Raw genomic sequence first — 19394 nt, 5'->3', positions numbered from 1 at the left:
TGTTCAGTATGAATTGGGGGGGGTAGTGAGGGGGAATGTCGGCGGCGTTTAGTTTTGGCAGGCGGACATGGACAGAGATCGATATCTTTGGGATCGGGCTCACTATTCTCTTCGGGCGCACCTCTGTACCTCTGTAAACCCGGTGCACAGCCCTGTCAGGCGACGTCTCGCTTGCATACCGCAGTTGAGCACAAACGCACTCGGGGTTTCGAGGGCCTGTGAGTTGACATGCCGCCCTTTTCATTGGGGTCTGTCATCATACCATCATCATCATCATCATCATATTCGTCGTCGTGTCCCTCCACGGGGAAAAAGCACTTGCCTCGCCAGCCTCACCCTGGTGGAGTGATATGATAATTTTTAGCACGTTGCCAAATTCCATGGCACCCTCTCGTCTAGCTGTCTAGGAAGGTTCACCATGACGCGCTAGTCGCGTCGCGGTGACATACCACACACCACACGGTCGCACACGGTGACGCAATTGTCCTGGACACATTCCCGGCTCCACCGATCCACCGGTGAGTCACGACCCAAAAAAGGCCCGGAAAAACGCTCCAAAACTGGCCGGTAACTGTGGCATTTCGCGGGCAACACGGGTTTTCATATGTGCGCGGTGGATAAATTCGTATTGGGACAAGACTGCAAGACAAAAAAAACCACATGCTCGTACACCGACACTACTGGTACACTCCTTGGGTTTGTATCAGGGGGTGACAGTAGAGTATAGTGTCATGCACGAGCGTACGAGCACTGTTGTTTGTGTCGGCAACAGAGCGGCTTGGCACCGGGCTAACAGCCAATATAAATACTACGCCCAGGCAGGGCAGTTTCGTGCCAACACAGGGGTCTTTTTCACCACTTTCTGTCGCGTTCCACAGCTACTGCCGCGCTCTACATCTGCCGGGCACGGATACCGAAAGTGGACGCAATCCTCGGCACGCGTGGAGCACTGTTCGGCACGCAGGCATGTGCGAACGGGGCTGGCGTGACTCCGTCCTGCCGCTTTTTTTTCTTTCTCTCTTTTCTCTGTCCTTTTTTTTCCGCAGGACAAGTCGTCGATCAGGCACCAGTTGGGAAGAGTGGCGCAGAAAGGCCCCGCCACACAGACCACTTTGGCCACTTTGCGTCCACGGCCGTCCACTGCAAGAGCCCCTGTCACGCACATGTGTGTAGGTTTGCCACACTCTTCCGCGTCCAACGAACAGCCTGGATAACTCGGCCGTTGGCAAAAAGGTATAGTGGTGGTGGAATTTGTGGCAGGGACCCATCTAAGGATCTAAGGGGGTGGTCAGGCAAAAAACGGTAAACGAACCTCGTTATATGATGTAAGCATGGTAACGCCAGCAGCTGGCCCCCTTCGGCCACTCCGTCCCCCTCCGCAGACTCGTCCTCTCGTTGGCCGTCGTACCCTTCATACGCACGTTCCCACTCTGTACCAGCGACGAAGAACCTGGCCGCTGGCGGTTTTCAGATCGTTGCGCTGTGCGCTGCCTGGAATGTCTGGACGATGAGGACTGCAACCCCCGAGAGAGTGGCGGCCCAAGCCGACAATTTTCTTCTGCCAAAGATGGTAAGAGGGAGGCTCAAATAATGTATTACGTAATAATTACCAGTGTTGACGCGACCTTTTGCCTCCCTCCACCCCGGCTGACTGGGACGCGCCTGCCTTCCTCTCGCCACCCCTACCAACCCGTTCCCACCTCTCCCCCTCACGTCGACTTACCTCTTTCATGTCCTTACGCAGAGAAGAGGCAGAGCTTAAGCGCGCCTTACAGCTCTCAACACAACAAGCACGCACCATCGCTCGACTCTCACCCCACTCCCTCTCCTCGTCGCGTACAGACGACTCGAAGGATCTAGAGTTGCGCCCGATCATGCGTGAGCGGATGTGTAGCCTTTCCTCGCCACCGATGCTGACCCATGCTCTCTAGTCATTGGAGAGACGCAGGAGACACCCATCCGCCCTCGCCACTCCTATCGCGTGCTGTCCCCGGACATTGACTCTCCTCCTCGGGGCACGATCGTCACGTGCGCGTCGCGTATCGACACCTTTTCCTCCAACGACGCATCGTCGCGCGATACCCAGCTGTCGCACATCATTGACACCTCGTCTCGTCCTATCGAGGTGCTCGATACCCCAGCGTCCCACATCCAGACATCCTCGCCACCGGCCAGACGCACCCCGGCAAGCCGGCTAGAGGTCGTTATCCCGCTACCGCTCCGCCGGGATGCCAGAGGAAGCTCCGTCGACCCCATTGACTCGTTTAACCCGTCCAGTCCCCAGCGTCCCATGGACCCACCCTCGCTCTTCGAGTCGCGCATGAGCATCTCGCATATGGTAAACGACTCCATCGTGCCTAGTTCCGCCAACATGCCAATGTCATCAATCGAGTCTGCGAACGCGTCGTCGTCTCGCCGCGAGAGTACCCGCGTCCGCGACAACAAGGAGAAGGAGGAGGCGGCCAAGGCCGAGAAGAAGAGGCAGAGGGCAGAGATCAGGCGTCAGGCACTTGCAGAGCACCAACGCGCCATCGCTGCAGGTGAAATCCCTCCCGACCCCCCAAAGACCAAGGCGAAGAAGACGGCCGGCAAAGACAAGCCCAGTCAAAGGGACAAGGCAAGCCAGAAGAGTGCAAGGTCGAGCCAGACATCACAGCCAAAGTCTACTCCTCTTGTCGACTGCACGCCATTGCCGGAGGTCTACGAGTCTGGGGAGCGTTCCAATACCTCGCCCCACAAGCAGGCCACGGCCGAACCCGCGGCGCCCAAGGCATCATCCAAAACATCGCAGAAGCGCAAGACCTCGCCCTTCGTTGACAACTCTGAGCCGCCCCAGCCTGCCAAGCGGGCGGCGGCGCCCGCCAAACAGACACCCCGGGACACCGCCGCGGAGCCCGTCGCTCCACCTGTCCCAGTGTCCCCACCCAGACCTGCAACTCCTCCCCGTACTCTGCACCCAGCAAGGAACACCCCAGTCTCTGCCCCTGCCCGAAGCACACCCGGCATCAGCTGGAAGGCTCGTGAGTGTAAACCACTGTAACCGCAGCGCGCTAACCCCTGTGTGCAGCCCGCAACGACCTCTCGTCCGTGCTGTCCAAGTTCCCCAGCGCCAAGCGTGCGGGCATGTCTCGTCGCCTCAAGATTGTACCTCTGCACCAAAAGATTGGTCCAGGAGCCAAGGCACTGCCCCCACCGCCGCCCAAGGCACGCAAGAAGGTAGAGTCAGAGGACGAGGATGACGACGAGGAGGCCGAGGGCAAGGTCAAGGTCGGGAGCCGTGAGTGGCTGATGATGGAGGACTGAGCGAGTTGTGTTTTGTGTATGTCTGTGTCTGTTTGTTTTTTTGGGAGTATCTTGTAGCATTGCATGAATGTAGGAAGGGCAAGTATCTTTTCCAAGAGTCTGTGACAGTGGTCGCCGCGAGCCAGAGGCCAGAGGGCTTTGGTCCCATGCATGGCTTGTGGTGGTGGCATCAAGACGATCAGAGCACCAACTCACCAGCTGATCGCGGGATCGCGGGAGTATATTACACGTGTAAATTTCCAGTGGTGGCGAGGGTGGAGGAAGGCGATTTTGGGACTCTTGCACTTCGAGTCCCACACCGAGGTCATAACATTGGCATCCACCACCCACCACCCCACCAACGTGCTCTTGTGCATCCATACGACCCTCGGGATCTCGCCAAAAGCACAAGCAACCACCTAGAACCCCGAAAGGAAGAGCTCCCAAAGCCCCACATCTTCCACCATGGTGCGTTACTCCGCTTGCTCCCTGTGTCTAACGCGTTCTCAGAAGATCAAGATGATCTCGCGGTCGCTCGACGACCACCTCCCTGGCTCGTCGACTGCCCCGCACCCCCTGCAGCGTAACCTCGCCCCGCATCTGCACCCCTTTGCCAAGCCTCGCGAGTACACTCGTGCGCTGACGGCGGCCAAGATGGAGCGCATGTTCGCCAAGCCGTTTGTGGACTCTTTGGAGGGCCACCAGGACGGCGTGTACTGCCTGGGCAAGGACCCGCGCCGTGTCTCGATTGTGGCTGCTGGTGGTGGCGACGGTGAGGTGCTGGTGCACTCGCTCAGCCAGCGCCGGTCGCTGCTCAAGATCCAGGCGCACCGCGGCATGGTCGGTGGCGTGTGCTGGACGTCGGACGCGCGCGACGGCAAGCGCGGCCTGATTACTGCGGGAAAGCTCGACGGCACGCTCAAGATCTGGAAGTCCAAGGCGTTTGCGCCTGGCATGACTGTTGAGGAGGAGGCGGGCGACGACACGCTCGACCACGCCGGCGCGGTGGGCGAGGACGCCGATGTCGACGACGACGACCTGGCCATGGACGAGGGCAAGCGCGATGCCAGGGGCCTCAACCTCGAGCCTGCGATGGTCTACACCACCAAGACGGGTTTCAACGGCATCGACCACCACCGCACCGACAATGTGTTTGCGACCGCTTCCAACGTTGTCCAGGTCTGGGACGAGACGCGCTCTGCGCCGCTCTCGACGCTCCAGTTTGGCTCGTCGCTCGAGACCGTCTCGGCGCTGCAGTTCAACCACAGCGAGACCAGCGTGCTGGCCTCGGTCGGCAGCGACCGTACCATGTGCCTGTACGATATCCGCACCGGCAAGGCCGAGCGACGTATCGTCATGAACATGCGCTCCAACTCGCTGTCGTGGTGCCCCACGCTCCCTACCGTGCTTCTCCTCGCGTCCGAGGACCACAACCTCTACACCTACGACCTGCGCAACCTCGAGAGCCCCACCCAGATCTACAAGGGTCACGTTGGTGGCGTCATGGGATGTGATTGGAGTGAGTTGTTTGAACCCCCTCGTTTGATGACACATGGCCAAAACAGCTGGACCGCAGCAGTGGAGGCGTCGACCGCGGTCCGCGGCGAGGCGGGCGGCGGCGTGGCCCAACTGGCCCAACTGGTCATGTCTACAAACGAGGGGGCGCCTGTTCGGGTGTGCTCGGGAGAGGGATGTGGAATGCTGACGCTCGTGTGTTTTTTCTCTCTCGCTTTCAGGTCCCACTGGTGAGGAGTTTGTCTCAGGGTCCTACGACCGCACGGTTCGCCTGTGGAAGCGCGACGCTGGCAAGAGTCGCGACGTCTACCACACCAAGCGCATGCAGCGGTAAGTAAATAGAAGACGGTGAGGGGAAAGGGGGGCCAGTGTAGGCGCTGTGAGAGCTAGTTTGTTTTTTCTAGTGCCTCGCGATCGCCACGTTCTGGCCCTCGCCTCCCCTCGCCTCCCCACCCCACCCCCACCCCCACCCCCGAAATGCTTTGCTGATAGCCCCACCACCAGTGTGTTTGACGTTACATACACGCCAACTGCGGATTTTGTCCTGTCGGCAAGCGACGACGGCAACGTCCGGATATGGAAGAGCCAGGCTTCTCAGAAGCTTGGTCCCACGAGCACCAAGGAGCGTGCGGCGATGGAGTACCGCCAGAAGCTTGTGGAGCAGTGGTCGACGTCCAAGGAGGTGCGCAACGTGGCGGAGCGTCGTCACCTGCCCGCCAGCGTGCACAATGCGGCCCAACTGAAGCGGGATATGATCGAGGCTCGCAAGGTCAAGGAGGACCGCCGCCGCAAGCACTCGCGTGCTGGCAAGGAAAAGCCAAAGGCCGAGCGCAAGAGTAAGTTTTTTTCTTTCTTCTTTTTTCTCTTTGCATTGCATTTTGCATTGAGTGGGGGTTCCACACTACACCACTAGTGTTGCCAAATACCCTCTCGCCCACCAGTGGGAAAGGTGGTTTGGGAGGGTTTTGTGGTTACTGTGGCTGCCCCCGGATAAATTTAGGTTCCTTAAAGACGCTGACGCCACACCGCAGAGGCCGTCATTGTCGAGCAAAAGTAGAGCCCATTCGTAGTGTTGTACATTGCATATGCTATTCATCCCATCGTCCACTACCACCACTACCACCATGATTGTGTCGACATTCCCTCCCCCTACCCCCACAAACATGCACCGCGCACAGGCACACGCCAAGCGAGAACGAACAAACACAGCGAGAGCGAGAGCAAACGATGCGCAGTGAGAGCGGGTGGTCGTCTCGATGGCTCCACAGGCGCGACGCCTTCTAGCGCCAGAGACGCCCCGTGCACTGACCACCACCCCTCTCTCCCTCCCTTGCTCCCTCATACGCCGCCGTGCCCGGACGCTTGCATATGTGCAGACGGCCCGTTCATATCTGTGGTGTGATCTAGCCCCCGTCCCCCTGCGCCAACGCCGCCCATATGCACGCCCCCGTCGTCGGTGGTGGGGAGAGGGCCGAGAGGGCCAAAAGAAGCACATATCCCAGCCCCGTGTGCTCCCACGGGTCAGGCATGATCGCGAGCGAGCGCGCACAGTGTGGGAGGTTGGTGGCTCGAGCGCACGCACCCACACACCCCGGTGCACAACAAACATGGGCCATCAAACAAATCACTCACGTCTCTCCCTAACGATACACACTCACACACTCACCACTACCACCACCCACCCACCCACCCACCACCAACAATGGCGAGCACCCCGCCGCCGCTGTCGCCTAGGCCGCGACGGTGGGCTCCGGCGGACAGGTCGCCACTCGTAGAGGCACTCAACAGCCTCGCAGACGACGACCCTCCGGCCCCACCCCCCTCCGACCCCCTCCTGCTCTCGCCACAGCCCTCCGTCGTCCCCTCCATCATGACCACCTCGCCCTCCCCTCAACGCCCAACCACCACAAGCAACAACAACAATGTCCCCGCCACCAACGACCCCGCCACCCCTATCCGTCCCCAGGTCACCGGCTCGTCACTTGCGGCGCAGTATGACAGCGTCCTGGCCAGTCTCGACGCCCTCAACGCCCTCGGCCAGTCGCCGACTCTGACAGCTTCCCAAGCACCTCCCTCGACCATCATGTCGCCACCACGCTCACCTACAACGCGTGGCTCTGCGTCCCCCGTCTCGTCCTTTGCCCTGTCCCCTCCCCGCGGACAGCCTACGCTGCTGCAGGCGCCCACGTCTCCTACACTGTCGTCGAGGAGCTCGGGTTCGAGCGGTGGCGACTCGTTGTTGGGTGCTACCCCTCGTGTTGATCCCTACATGAACACTCTGTATGGTTTGGGGATCACCATGGGTTCCCGCCCAACAGACATCCTCGAGGCTCTCAGTGAGCACACCGAGCCCAACACGACACCTGCCACATCACATGCAGGCCCCATGAGCCCGGCAGCGAGCCGTATCGCGAGTTCCGTCGGCCCCAGTGTACCCCCTGCTCAGTCGTCGCAGTCCTCGAGCATCACGCGGAGTGAGGCTGAGCGTGTCGCGACCGGGTTCCCCAGCACGCCTCGTCCCAGTGCGCCCCCGAGTCCCAGCAAGAGCGGTGCACGCGCGGCGCAGCTTATCAAAATGTTCGAGTCGCGGTCCGGCAGCGAGCCATCAACACCTCCCGCACCTCTTGGTCCCCGCTCGCCAGGCCGTATGGCCAGCCCGACCAAGGCTCGTGAGACCAAGTTGCCCGCTCCCGCGACAGCGACCGTGCCGTCGCCAGACAAGCCCCTCCCAGTTCCTCCACCCGTCTCATCATCCGCGGCCAGTGCTCAGCAGGATGTACCCATGCCGCCGCCCAAGCCCCCCACGCCCCTCTCGAATGTCCGGAGCATGATCGCGACCTGGCGTGCGCGCACGGCGGCCGAGACGTCTGCAGTGGGCGAGTCGTCGGCTCCGACCACCGCCCTGGCCACTCTGGAGCGCGGCGGCGCACAGGGCCTCTTGCGCGACCGAGCATGGAACGTCAGCATCCGGCGTCGCACACGTGACGACAACCGTCTGGCAGAGCAGGCCGCCGACGACCTGTCGCCGAGCTCGGGCCATTCGCGCATGGCCAGCTCCGACGAGCGCCTCACACCGTCAGCAGCGACAAGTGGAGAAAGCGCCAGCGCCAACATGGACCGGGCGTCCTTTTACGAGTCGGAGCGCCCAGCCACCCCGAAATTGCTCACTGGAGAGGTAAGTGGCGCACACAATTGTCTCGCGCGTTTTTGGGTGTGGCATTGTGGCATATTCCAGCAGCGGGGGACATCCGGCTGACACGAAACCCACATTAGCCGATTCGCGCAGGCACAATGTACTTTCTCAACGTCCACGAAGACACCGACGACGAGGACAGCTACCGCTGGATCCAGACCGACGCGCGTCTGTATCCCCAGGCACTGGAGCTTACATGGCGCCTGCCAACGGGAGCTCAGGCCCAGGTTCTGCTCGACCTCGAGTACTGTGAGGGTGAGTCCTGTCGTGACCCAAATCGCTCTTACCTCTTACTGACGCGTGTGTTTGCAGAGGTGCACTCGTCTTATTCGCCCAACCACCCTGCGGCCGAAAACGACTTTGGTGCCATTGCTGCCCGCAGGCAGGGGGAGCTCGCCAGCGTTCTCTGTCCCTTCAAGCTCGTGTACGACGATGGCACAGAGTACCTCGGCTGTGACTCGGCCCGCGAGCGTGTTCGTTGGGTCAACGCCATCTGGAACGTCCTCGACACTTGCCGTGCCGCGCCGCGCCGCGCGCCGTCGATCCACTCGGGTGTGAGCCGCAGCAGTGGCTCGGCCTCGACTCGCTTCGAAACGACCCAGGCGCCTGCGAGTGGCCAGATCTTGCCCACGCAGCGCATGCCCCGCGAGTCGAGTGATGACTCGTTTGTCCTTACCGCCGCCGGCAACATGGCGTCGCTCTTGTCTCGCGACTCTCACCGTCTCGCAGCTGGCGTACAGCGCAACCGGTCGCTTCGCCGCGTCGCGTCCGATGCTGATCTCCGTGAGGCCTCCATTTCCTCGTCGCCCAGTTTCCTCACTAGGGAGGCAGCCACATCGCGCGGTAGTCCCCCGCGCGACTTCCACTTTGCCCACGGCATCGCCCCGCCTCCACTCCTCTCGCCCGAGATCTCGTCTCCCCCTTCGTTCCGCCACAGTGCACCAAACGCAGCAACGAGCTTCTCATCGCTGAGCGACCTGCCAGTCGGTCAGTCGGAGCCTGCAGTATCCGTTGCGCCGTCGACTCCGGCTCCCCAGTCGACCACCACCACCGAGGATGTGTTTGCCTCTGTGGCGGCGGCTCGGTCCCAGCCCGGCCGCGCTTCGAGTGGAGACCGTACACCTCGTGCGCTCATGTCACCCCCGCTTGTGTCGCCTCCGTTCCTCCACGGGTCCCCGTCGCCTTCGTACCACACGTTTGGCACGCCTGGTCTCCTGCCATCGGACAGCATCTCAAATGTCAACTTTGGCCAGCGCGACGTTGCAGTCCCAGTGCTCCGTGACACCATGTCGCCCATTACCGAGATCCGCCAGGCAGAGGCTCCTCCCATGTCGAACCTGCAGAACAGCTCCGTAGAGTCGTTCGACACCGCCAAGCAGAGCGTCACTTCCGACTCTGTCAGCTCGATGAGCTACAGGACCCCCGCTGGCTCCACCCCTACGAGCGTCGTCTCGCCCTCCAGCCTGCTATCGCCTGCCTCTGGCTCGTCGCAGACCATGTCACTTCCTACCTCCTCGACCGCTTCACCACCAGCGTCCTCGACACAACAGGCCCCGTCCACCCCGCGCAGTGCTGTCACTCTGCGCACCGCTCTCCGTGCTGGCCCAGGTGCCAGCGGACTTTCTCATTCCTCTGGCGGCTCTTCAGCTGGCGGCTCGTCTGTGCCGTCCAACCCCTCGCTCGCAGACTACAGCGGATACATTGGTGCTCCCACCGTGCCGCCACCACCGTCGCACCGTGTCGAGTCGGAGCCAGCCCGGTACCAGCTGTACGACCCCCCAATGTCCTCCAGCTCCACTCCTGCCAGCTCGTCGTTCCAGACAGCCCGCAAGAGCCCCTATGGCACCTCGACGGCCGCAGACAGCATGTACTCGGCCGCCCAGTACGCAACTCCTGGGCCAGGGACCGAGTTTTCAACGGACGGCTCCAGTCTCGCCGCCATGGACCGGCCCGTGTCGGACACAAAGAGCAGTGTGTTTGGCACCCCGCGAACTGTCAAGGCCCCATACGACTACTTTAACGAGGCCGCCAGCGGCAGCAACCGCCAGCCCCCGCATCCTGCGTTCGCAGCCCCGCCTTCGTACACGGCCAGTCAGCCTCCAACAACCGTGTACACTGCCCTCAACTCGATGGGCTCTCTCCAGCCAGGCGAGTTTGCGCCAACAGCGTCGTCGCGGAGCAGCGCGTTCCACACCGCCGGCTTGTCGGCCGCCACAACCTCGGCCTACGACACGCCCCAGTCTGGCCCTTCAACGGTCACGCGCGGCGCAGCTTCCACGGCCGGTCCCCATGACACTTCCAGTATGGTCTCGGGTCCCTCCCTCTATTCGTCGGCGCCGCCTGTTCCCGTCTCGCGCAGCAACTCGTCGGGCGCTTCGAGCAACCGCCCGCTCCTGCAGCGGAGATCGGCATACTCGACCGTGAGCTCTGCGGCCGCTCCTAGCATGTACTCGTCGGCGCCTCCGATCCCCATCTCGCATGACGGGTCGTCGCGGTATACCACCTCTGAGGCAGGCGTGAGTGGTGTCAGCTCCACCTCTGGACCCCCACCGCCATCATCGTCGTCGTCGTCCTCGGGTGGTGGCTCGTCATTCTTCTCGCCCACGCCACAGAACCGTTCGGCAGCCTCGTCGTCCAACTACGCTACCGCATCGAGCAACCAGTATGGTACCCCGGAAGCGTACACTTCGGGACTCAGTAACCGCTTCACACTCGCTTCAGACCCGTCAACGTTCCCCGACATGTCTGGACATAGTGCGACTGTTGTCAGTGGCCGTTCTGCCACGCCCGTCTCGGAACCAGACACCAACGAGTCGCTGTTTGCCGCCCTCGAGCGCCAGTCTACTGTTGGTTCATACCTCTCCCAGACGGCACGCAGGGCAGCGCAGAGCCCGTACATGACGGCTGGGGATTACTCTTCGTACCAGACACCGGCCACGCCGTACACGACCGCAGAACGTGGTACAGCTTCCTTTGCCACGGCGCCGTCGGCTTGGTCATCCGCCACAGAGTCTGTCGCCCCGGAGAGTCTTGGTCCTCCACCATCCTCGCATCGCGCCATTCCTCGCAAGGCTGTTCCGGCGTTCGCGCCCGCACCCTCAGAGCCGCCTAGCTCGTCGTCGTCGTCGGACCCCACGACGTCTTCCAGTGAGGACCCGACAACAACCGAGGACACCCAGTCGACCACCACGTACCGCACAACATCCGTGTCCACTGTCCAGCCGCCGCGTGTTCGCGATGGGCGTGATTTCACCATGTTGCGCCTGGTCAACTACCTCCAGGGCCAGGAGCAGGTGCGCCAGGGCCAGACGACCCGCATGGGCTCCCAGATGGACCGCATCGAGCACAAGGTCGACCGTCTCGAGCGTATCGAGGCCAAGATCAGCAAGCTGGCGGACCGCGAGCTTCCCCCGCCCGTGCCGAACAAGGACCGCGAACTGGACGAGGACCGTCCCCCTTCGCCTGCCCTGTCGGACAGCAGTATCTCGAGCGACGAGACGGAGCGTCCAGTGACCCCCCCTCCCGTTGTCATCCCCGATGCCATCCACCGGCGCTTGGACGACATGGGTGAGCTCCTCGGCAAGGTTTTGGGCCAGCAGAGCGACATTCTCGGGCAGCTTGCGGACATCCAGATGACCCGTGCCGCTACTCCTCCCCCCGTCGACTTGTCTCACATGGAGAACATGCTGCGCGTCATCTTTGACGAGCTTACCGGTCTTCCCAATTCGTACCCTACTCCTGCTCAACCCGTTCAGCAGATGCGCAGTGTCACCCCGGCAGTCACCGACGTTGACAGCCAGACCGAGGGTCCTTGGTTCGAAGGTGCTGGCAGCACGTACTCGTTTGACGACCATGTCCAGGCCCCGCCCCCGTCTTCCGCCCCGCACTCGCCCCACGCATCCAGCTTTGTCGCCGACTCGCTCCTCGAGGCTCCTCTCCAGTACGAGCACTTTGACTTGCAGACCGCCATGGACACGCTCCCGTCTCCCGCCCAGGCTCAGCAGTACCAGCACACGGAAATGCCGCCCTGGCTCGTTCAGCGCATTGCCCAGGCCCACGGACAGCAGGCTCCTTCGGAATACACCGCCATGGACTATGACGAAGACTACCCCCAGACTCGTGAAGTTCCTGTGACTACCATGGCCGACCCCGGTAAGGCGCCTTCGCCCGAGAAGCAGCCTGCCCCCATGCCCGACAATGTCCAGTACTACAACCTCGCTCCTGACTCCCTCGACCAAGACCGCGCCCTCGTTTCGGACCAGCGTCCAGCTACCAGGATGCCGCCTCCTGCAAACGTTGACCTCCCGACTCCGATTAACGACAAGCGTCATCGTGATCTGTACGACGACATGCCTCCTCCTCCGCCGTCCAAGTACCAGTACCCGCACGACATGCGCGCCATGCCACCGCCCATGGGCCCCTACCCTCCCACCATGGGTCCGATGGGTCCGATGGGCCCGCCGTTCATGTCTCGTCGTGGCACTTCTCGCTTTGGTTCGATCCGCACTCCTATGTCCTCTACCTACTTCCGCCGTGGTATTGCCCCCATGGTGCCAGGTGTTCCCATGTTCAACCCCGGTCTCGGTGTCAACATGATGCCTGGCATGCCTGGCTTTATGCCCGGTCCATTGGGAATGCCTGGTGGTCTGCCCATGCCCATGCCTGTCATGATGCCGCCTCCGCAGTCGCACTTTGGCCATGGCTCAGAGTCTACCGCGCATGCGCTCGACTCTGGTACAGAGCTCACCAACACGCCCCGGTCCATCGCATCGTCCAAGCGGTCTGTCGTCTCATCATCGTCTTCTTCGTCTACCGGCTCTTCTCACACGCACACGGAATCTACACCCCCGGCCACTACCTCGCCTCATTCTGGAAAGGACGAGCAGCTGCTCACTCCCGTCGTTCGGGAGATTACGTTCAACACTGCTGCTCCTCCCGCTCCTGCCATCACCATCAACCCCCCGCAGTCTGAAAAGGGCAGCCCTCCTGGTACTCCCGGCACCGACTACTGGCGCACTCGCGTTCTCGGCGAGCAGCAAAACGACATGGCCCGCTACCTGCACGGTATGAGTGACCAGCTCACCGACATGTCGGACGGTGTTTCCCGCGAGCTCCAGGACATCCTCGGCCAGATCAACACGCTCCGTCGCGACCTCCACCGTGAGCGCGTGCACGGCCAGGTCCTCTCCGACGGCACTGTTCAGCTTTCGACTGGTGAGATTGTCGACGGCATCCGCGGCGCGCCTTCCAAGTCTTCCGTTCCCGCTATCCACGTTACTCCTTCTACTCCTCGTGTCGAGGCTGAGATCCTTTCTGACGGCACCGTCCTCGCCGGCAACCGCGTTGTCGAGGGCATCCGCGCCCCGCCAAAGGACGATGCTTCATTGTCGGACCTCGCAAACCTCGCCAAGCACCACAAGGACGACGAGCAGGACGAGAAGCTCGCCAAACTGTCCGATAAGAGTAAGTGGCGGTGCCACAAGGGGAGCAGAGATAAAGTTCATCGCTGACCACAACCTCCAGTTGCCGACATGCTCTCCCGCAATGGAAGCGCCGCCGGCTCGGACTATGGAGACCACCACGTTCACCTCGACCCTACACGTACACCCCGCCCTGGCCAGCTTATCCGCGAGGAGATTGAGGAGATCACTCACACTCCCAACGGTGGCGCCCCCTTGCACACTGTCATCTCCAAGCGCACCTACGACGGCGCTCCGCCTCCCCTGGAGACCGTCACGACTACCACGACTACGCGTGCGGGTGAACCCACTGGTCCCGCTGCTGCCTTCTACGACGCCCACGACCCTTCTTCTGAAGCCCGCGACCTTGCCAACGTCCCTCACTCGTCAGCCAATGAACCCGAGGCTGTCTCGTACGGCAACATGCCTACCAAGAAGAAGGACAAGGAGGTCTGGAGCACGAACCGTCCTCACGGAAGTCGCATGGGCTCGCCCGAGCCCGAGGCGACGTCGTACGGTAACATGCCCACGGACCACGCCGCAGTCTCGTACGCCGACGGTGCCACGCAGCCTACTGCTGGTCACTCTGCCGGTCACGCCTCAACTCCTCACTCGGCTTCTGGCGGTAAGAGCGCCAAGGCTCCTGCTCAGGTCTGGTCTACAAACGTCCCTCACGCGAGCCGCCAAGGCACGCCCGAGCCGGTCTCGTACGGCAACATGGCCACAGATGGCGACCAGCCGCACCACCTTGTTGTCCCGACCCCTGCTCGCTCTACCGCCGGCCACAGCAAGCCTGAGATGGTCGAAGGCGACATGCCCGAGACTGATGGCTCAGGCTTCCACTGGCGCAGCCTGCTCCCGCACAAGAGCAGCCACGGCGATGGCGACGAGGAGGAGCCCATTACTAGCTACGGTAACATGGCTACGGGACCCAAGAGCAAGCACGGTTCGGATGATGAGCACGGCAGCAAGCTCAGGGTCCCCACCAAGTCGGTTGCCGGGTCTCGTGCTGGATCCCATGCTGGATCTCGTGCTGGATCTCACGTCGGCTCGCGCGCTCCTTCGCATGCTGGCAGCAGCCGCAAGGAGTGGACCGAGCTGCGTCCCGACTCGCCGACCAGGAGCAAGCACGGCGACGCCAGCCACCACGGTGGATCTCGCGCAGCATCGCACGCCGGATCTCGTGCTCCCACTCACGCTGGTACACGCTCTCGCGCCGGCTCGAATGCCCAGTCCCGCCACCACAGCGACCCTTACGACTCTGAAGAGCCCGAGGAGGACGGATACCCTTCCGCGCACTCGCATTCGCGTGGTGGCCAGCCCTCCCACCACGGGTCTCGTGCTCCCACCAGCGGCGCCCGCTCGCACGCCGGATCCAAGGCCCCACGCTCGCAGGTTTCCGCACAGAGGTCGCGTGCAGGTACGTATCGTGCTCATTCCGACTCGGGCTCCGATCATGAAGACAAGCACCACTCCGCCACTGAGCCAGAGTACAATGTGCACAATGTGCCTAACGGCTCAGGATCAGAGACAGAGCATGAGCATAGTCACCACAGCGGCCAAGCTGGCCGCGATGGTCGTGACGGCCGTGACGGCCGTGATGGCCGCTCAGCTCGCGATGGCCACAGCGGTGACGAGCACGACAGTGAGCCGTATCACTCTGAACACGAAGAGCATGAAGAACCAAGATCCGCAACACGCTCAAGGGCCGGTTCTGCCGCGCCCGCATCTCACCACGGCACCCGTGCTGGCTCTCACGCCGGTTCACGGGCTCGCTCGTCTTCCCCGCCACGTTCGTCTAGGGGAGAGTTCCTCGCCCCGCCTTCTGCTCATGGCACCCGTGCTGGCTCGCGCGCTGGTTCAGCTGCGGGTTCTGCCCGTGGTCCTGGCTCTGCTCGCTCGGGTGGTGGTGGCTCTCGTGCCGGTGGCTCTCTGCCACCCCCGTCGCAGCACGGCGGCAGTCGCCTGCCGTCGCGTGCACCTTCAGCTTCGCCTGCGCGCTCTGCTCGCCACTCGCCTGCAGGCTCGTATGCCAACCTCGGCTCTGCAGCTCGCTCTCACAAGACTCCTAGCCGCCACGCCCCCAGTCACCACGCTCCCAGTCACCACGAAGAAACCGAGCCTGAAGACATGTACGCTGACGATCCTGAAGACGAAGCAAAGCACCACGAGCACAACCCGTACGGCTCCGAGCACGAGTCCGAGACCGAACGCGAGGAGGAGAAGGAGGTCCAGCACCACATCCCCGACCCGTACGGCTCGCCGCCTCGTGGTGGCAGCCGTGCTTCCAACCGTGGTGGTGCACCTTCGCGTGGCGGATCAGCTCGCGCTCCTTCCAACCGCCCTCCCACGGCAAAGGCCGCCAGCTCCTATGGTGGCCGCCTTCCTCCCCCGGGTACCTTTGCGGATGCTCCAGGACGCCTGCCCTCGAATGCTGCGTCTAACCGCCTGCCCAGCCGCTTGCCTTCGCACCACACGCAGTCGCAGCACGCGCCATCTCGCGTTGGCTCGCGTCGTCCTCCGACCTCCAAGGCCCCTTCAAACCGCGGCGGTCCCAAGCCCCCGTCCATCCACTCCATCCACTCTGAGCCAGAGGATGACGGATACGACTACGAGGACGACGATGAGGAGGAAGAGGAAGAGGAGGACGAGCCCGAGCACTCGGCTCACCGCCCTCTGCCTTCGCCTGCGCAGTTCAACAATGTGCCACACATGCCCACAAAGGCTGCCTCCAAGGCTCCCAGCGCCAGGTCGGCTGCCGCTCCCTTCAAGGCTCCCACCTTCAAGGCTGCATCCCAGGCGGGTTCCGCCGTATCGGCTGTTTCCGCTGCCTCGAAGAAGACCATGCCAGTGTACGAAGTTGTTACTCTTCCCAACGGTGAGGAGGGACTTGTCAAGACGGGAGAGGTCGAGATCCCCGATCCTCCTGCCGAGCACAGCCCGCCTTCACCCCCTACCCCGGCCATCAAGGTCACTTCGGCGACGCCTGCTTCCTCTGTGCGCGCGCCGTCGATCCACACCATCCACCCAGGCGCCGCCGCACCCAAGGCACCTGGCGGCGCTCCCTTGCCTGCCCCTCCTGCCATGTCCGAGCACGACCCATCAGAGTATGAGCCGTCCGAGGTCGGTGCGCCGTCCACTCATGGTGCGCCATCAGTTCACGGTGCTCCTTCCGTTCACGGCGGTTCTGTCCACGGTGCTCCTTCCGTTTACGGTGCCCCTTCCGTCCACGGCGCTCCTTCCGTTCATGGTGCGCCGTCATCGCACCAAGGCCCTCCGCCTGCATCGGTGGCTGCCGACTTGGGACGCAAGCCGTCCGTGGACTCGGTCAAGCCTGCCGCCCCAACCCTGGGCGACCTTCGCATTGCCAACCCCGATGACGGTGCTGCTTCACTGGTGCCACCTCGCCCGCCTTCGCCTGCTGGCTCGGTGCACACGGTACACAATGCCCCCAAGGGCGAGGCCGCACATGCACCGACTCCCGATGGGCCAGCTCCTGCCACCGCTGCGGGTGACGACACTGCCGCTGCGAATGCCCAGCCATTCACCATGCCCAACTTCCACTGCGAGCACTGCTGCACTGAGCCTGCTGGACCTCACCACCAGCACAAGGATGAGCCGCCTGCCACGCCCTCGCGGGCTGGCACCCCGGTGGCCAAGGCGCCCAAGACGCCGCCCCCGTCGCGTCCCGGCACAGCCAAGCCCGACGAGGAGAACCCAGAAGAGGAGGCTCCTGTGGAGGAGACCAAGGATGAGGCCCCTGCCCCCAAGGGTGAGTACTCGGACGTTGGGCGTCCGCTAACATTCGCAGGTGTTAATATCTCCGAGGAGGACAAGAAGGAGGCCAAGGAACGCCACGACGAGGTCATCAGCACGCTCAAGGACCTCAAGGAGGCCATTAACAACATGGTGACCGAGAACAAGGCGTTCGTGGAGATGATGACGACCGAGAAGGACGCGGCCGAGGCGGAGCGCAAGGAGCAATCCGACCGCCACGCCAAGGTCCTGGCCGAGCTGGCCAACCTCAAGGTCGAAGAGAAGAAGGAGGATGAGAAGAAGCAGAAGGGCACCCAGGCCGTCCTGGATGCCTTCAAACAGTCGGGTGACGACCAAGCGCAGTTCCTCCGCAAGCTCGGTGTCGAGATTATGGAGCAAAACTCCAACCAACACAAGGCGACTCAGGACGCCGCCAAGTCTTGGGCCAAGGAACAAGTCGGTTTCAACCTGGCTGGTTACATGGACGACTTCTCCAAGTCGCTTGCTGTGAGTATCTGTTTGTGGCTCTGCGCATAGTTTCAACCCGCTGACAAAAACCCAGGGCGAGGTCCGCACGCTTATCAAGGAAGTCGGCGACCTGCGCGAGTGCCGTCGCGCACTCTACGTCGAGCTGGCCGAGCTCCTACTCATGAAGGGCCGCCAGCAGTCTGGCGACTTGATGGGAGTTCTTCCCTACCCCCAAAAGCCGCCGGCCAAACCGGCAGACAAAAAGGACGACAAGAAGGACGATAAGAAGCCCAAGGCGCCGCCCAACTGGGCCGGATTCATGCCAGCGGTCCCCAACCCAATGCTCCCACCGCGCAATCTTCCCATGGTTCCCGGAGCTCCCTTCATCCCCCCTATGATGCCCTACCCTGCCCCACCACCTGGAGTGAGTGTTCATGTTGATGATCGACCTGCACAAAGCACGAGCTGACAGTTCTCAGTCTGTTGGTCCACCCGTCCCGCCCCGCGAGGGCCCATGATAAAATAGTTGTTACGCTATCTCCATTTTTTTGTTCATTTGTGTTTATATCAGTCCATATCTTTTGTCGGGGGTTTTTTACGAGCTTTTTTTGTGTCACGAATGCATATATGCCATATCCTAGTGTACAGTCCGCGCGGGGACAAGTGGCCGCGGGGATAGAGAAGCCAGTCGAGTGTGGCCAGGCCTGCAGGCTGTGTGGTGGGTCGGTGTTTCCTGCCCGTGCCAGTGCCAGTGTGTTTTGGTGGTGCCGTGCCTGTGTGCCACGGTTGGGGGGACTGCCAGATCAAGCCGAGTCGTTGAGAATCACGCCAACCTCGTCCACGCCGCCAGTGGCGGGCTCGGCAAACACGTCGACACCGGCAGCAAGCGAGTCGATAAGGAGCTGGAGACGGGCGGGGCCAAGAGTGGGGTCGGCCTGAAATTATCAGCGTCGGAGAAGATGGGCAGGTGCAACGATTGCGAATGGAACATGTGTCACTTACCTTCCGCAAGTCTTCCAAGTCACCACCAAAGCCCTCGACGAGCCTGTCCATGTAGATGCGCTTAAACCTTGCGCGGCGGTCGTCCTCCTCGGCAGCTCCGGCCGTTGGGAGGAAGGAAGGGATGGTGCGGGGAGGAGGCGAGGGGGAGAGTGTTGGTTGGCGGGGACGCTGGGGAGCCGCCTTCTTGGGGGCGGGCTTGACGTCGTCGTCGCTGTCACTGTCGGACGAGTCCGAGTCGGAAGAGTCGGATGAAGAGTCAGACGACGAGTCTGATGAAGACGAAGCTGCGCTCGACGACGCGCCGTCAACATCCATCTTGCTGTCCTTCTTGTCGTCCTCCTTGTCCGAGTCGTCATCGCTATCGCTGCTGCTGCTTGCCGAGTCACTGTCGGTGTCGTACGACGCCTGCCTCCTTCTCCTCTTGCGTGGCCGGCGTGCGGCGGGGTTGGCAGCTTCGGCGGCCATGGTTGTTACAGGTGTGTGGTGTTGTTGAGTGGGTGCGTCATGAACTTGGATCTCCATCAACTTTTGGGCAGAATTGAGGGTTGTAAATAATTGGTTCCGCTGACTGTGATGCAACTAATCCTTGTTCTAATCGTCCTAAATGCATTAGAACAAATCACCACGTGCGAGCCATATGGCCGATGGACGGAGATACCATCACGTGACCCACGGGCCGATCGACCGGGGATTCCGCGGGGCCGTGGGGTTGCCGGGTG

The 19394-nt window shown here is 62.2% G+C and overlaps 4 protein-coding genes across 4 annotated transcripts; 3 read left to right on the top strand and 1 right to left on the bottom strand.

The window, feature by feature from the left end:
• Window positions 1-1730: 1730 nt before the first annotated feature.
• EHS24_000128 (uncharacterized protein) lies at window positions 1731-3303 on the top strand (the record flags this gene model as incomplete). Its single annotated transcript, XM_028615967.1, has 3 exons — window positions 1731-1878; window positions 1932-3020; window positions 3068-3303. The coding sequence occupies 3 exons, from the start codon at window positions 1731-1733 to the stop codon at window positions 3301-3303; spliced, it is 1473 nt and encodes a 490-aa protein (XP_028479824.1).
• A 444-nt stretch (window positions 3304-3747) lies between these two features.
• Window positions 3748-5854, top strand: SOF1 (rRNA-processing protein sof1; the record flags this gene model as incomplete). Its single annotated transcript, XM_028615966.1, has 5 exons — window positions 3748-3750; window positions 3793-4801; window positions 5019-5127; window positions 5302-5633; window positions 5829-5854. 5 exons carry the CDS (start codon window positions 3748-3750, stop codon window positions 5852-5854), a joined length of 1479 nt encoding a protein of 492 aa, XP_028479823.1.
• Window positions 5855-6499: 645 nt separating this feature from the next.
• On the top strand, window positions 6500-18191 carry EHS24_000126 (uncharacterized protein; the record flags this gene model as incomplete). Its single annotated transcript, XM_028615965.1, has 6 exons — window positions 6500-7972; window positions 8071-8245; window positions 8303-13453; window positions 13514-17712; window positions 17768-18097; window positions 18153-18191. The coding sequence occupies 6 exons, from the start codon at window positions 6500-6502 to the stop codon at window positions 18189-18191; spliced, it is 11367 nt and encodes a 3788-aa protein (XP_028479822.1).
• Window positions 18192-18476: 285 nt separating this feature from the next.
• Window positions 18477-19140, bottom strand: EHS24_000125 (uncharacterized protein; the record flags this gene model as incomplete). The annotated part of the gene is made up of 2 exons (XM_028615964.1): window positions 18477-18608; window positions 18676-19140. The coding sequence occupies 2 exons, from the start codon at window positions 19138-19140 to the stop codon at window positions 18477-18479; spliced, it is 597 nt and encodes a 198-aa protein (XP_028479821.1).
• Window positions 19141-19394: the final 254 nt, after the last annotated feature.

The sequence above is a fragment of the Apiotrichum porosum genome (assembly GCF_003942205.1).
Source record: "Apiotrichum porosum strain DSM 27194 chromosome Unknown scaffold_1, whole genome shotgun sequence".
In the NCBI taxonomy this organism is placed as follows: Eukaryota; Fungi; Basidiomycota; class Tremellomycetes; order Trichosporonales; family Trichosporonaceae; genus Apiotrichum; species Apiotrichum porosum.
This window is presented reverse-complemented; position numbering and strand designations above follow the sequence as displayed.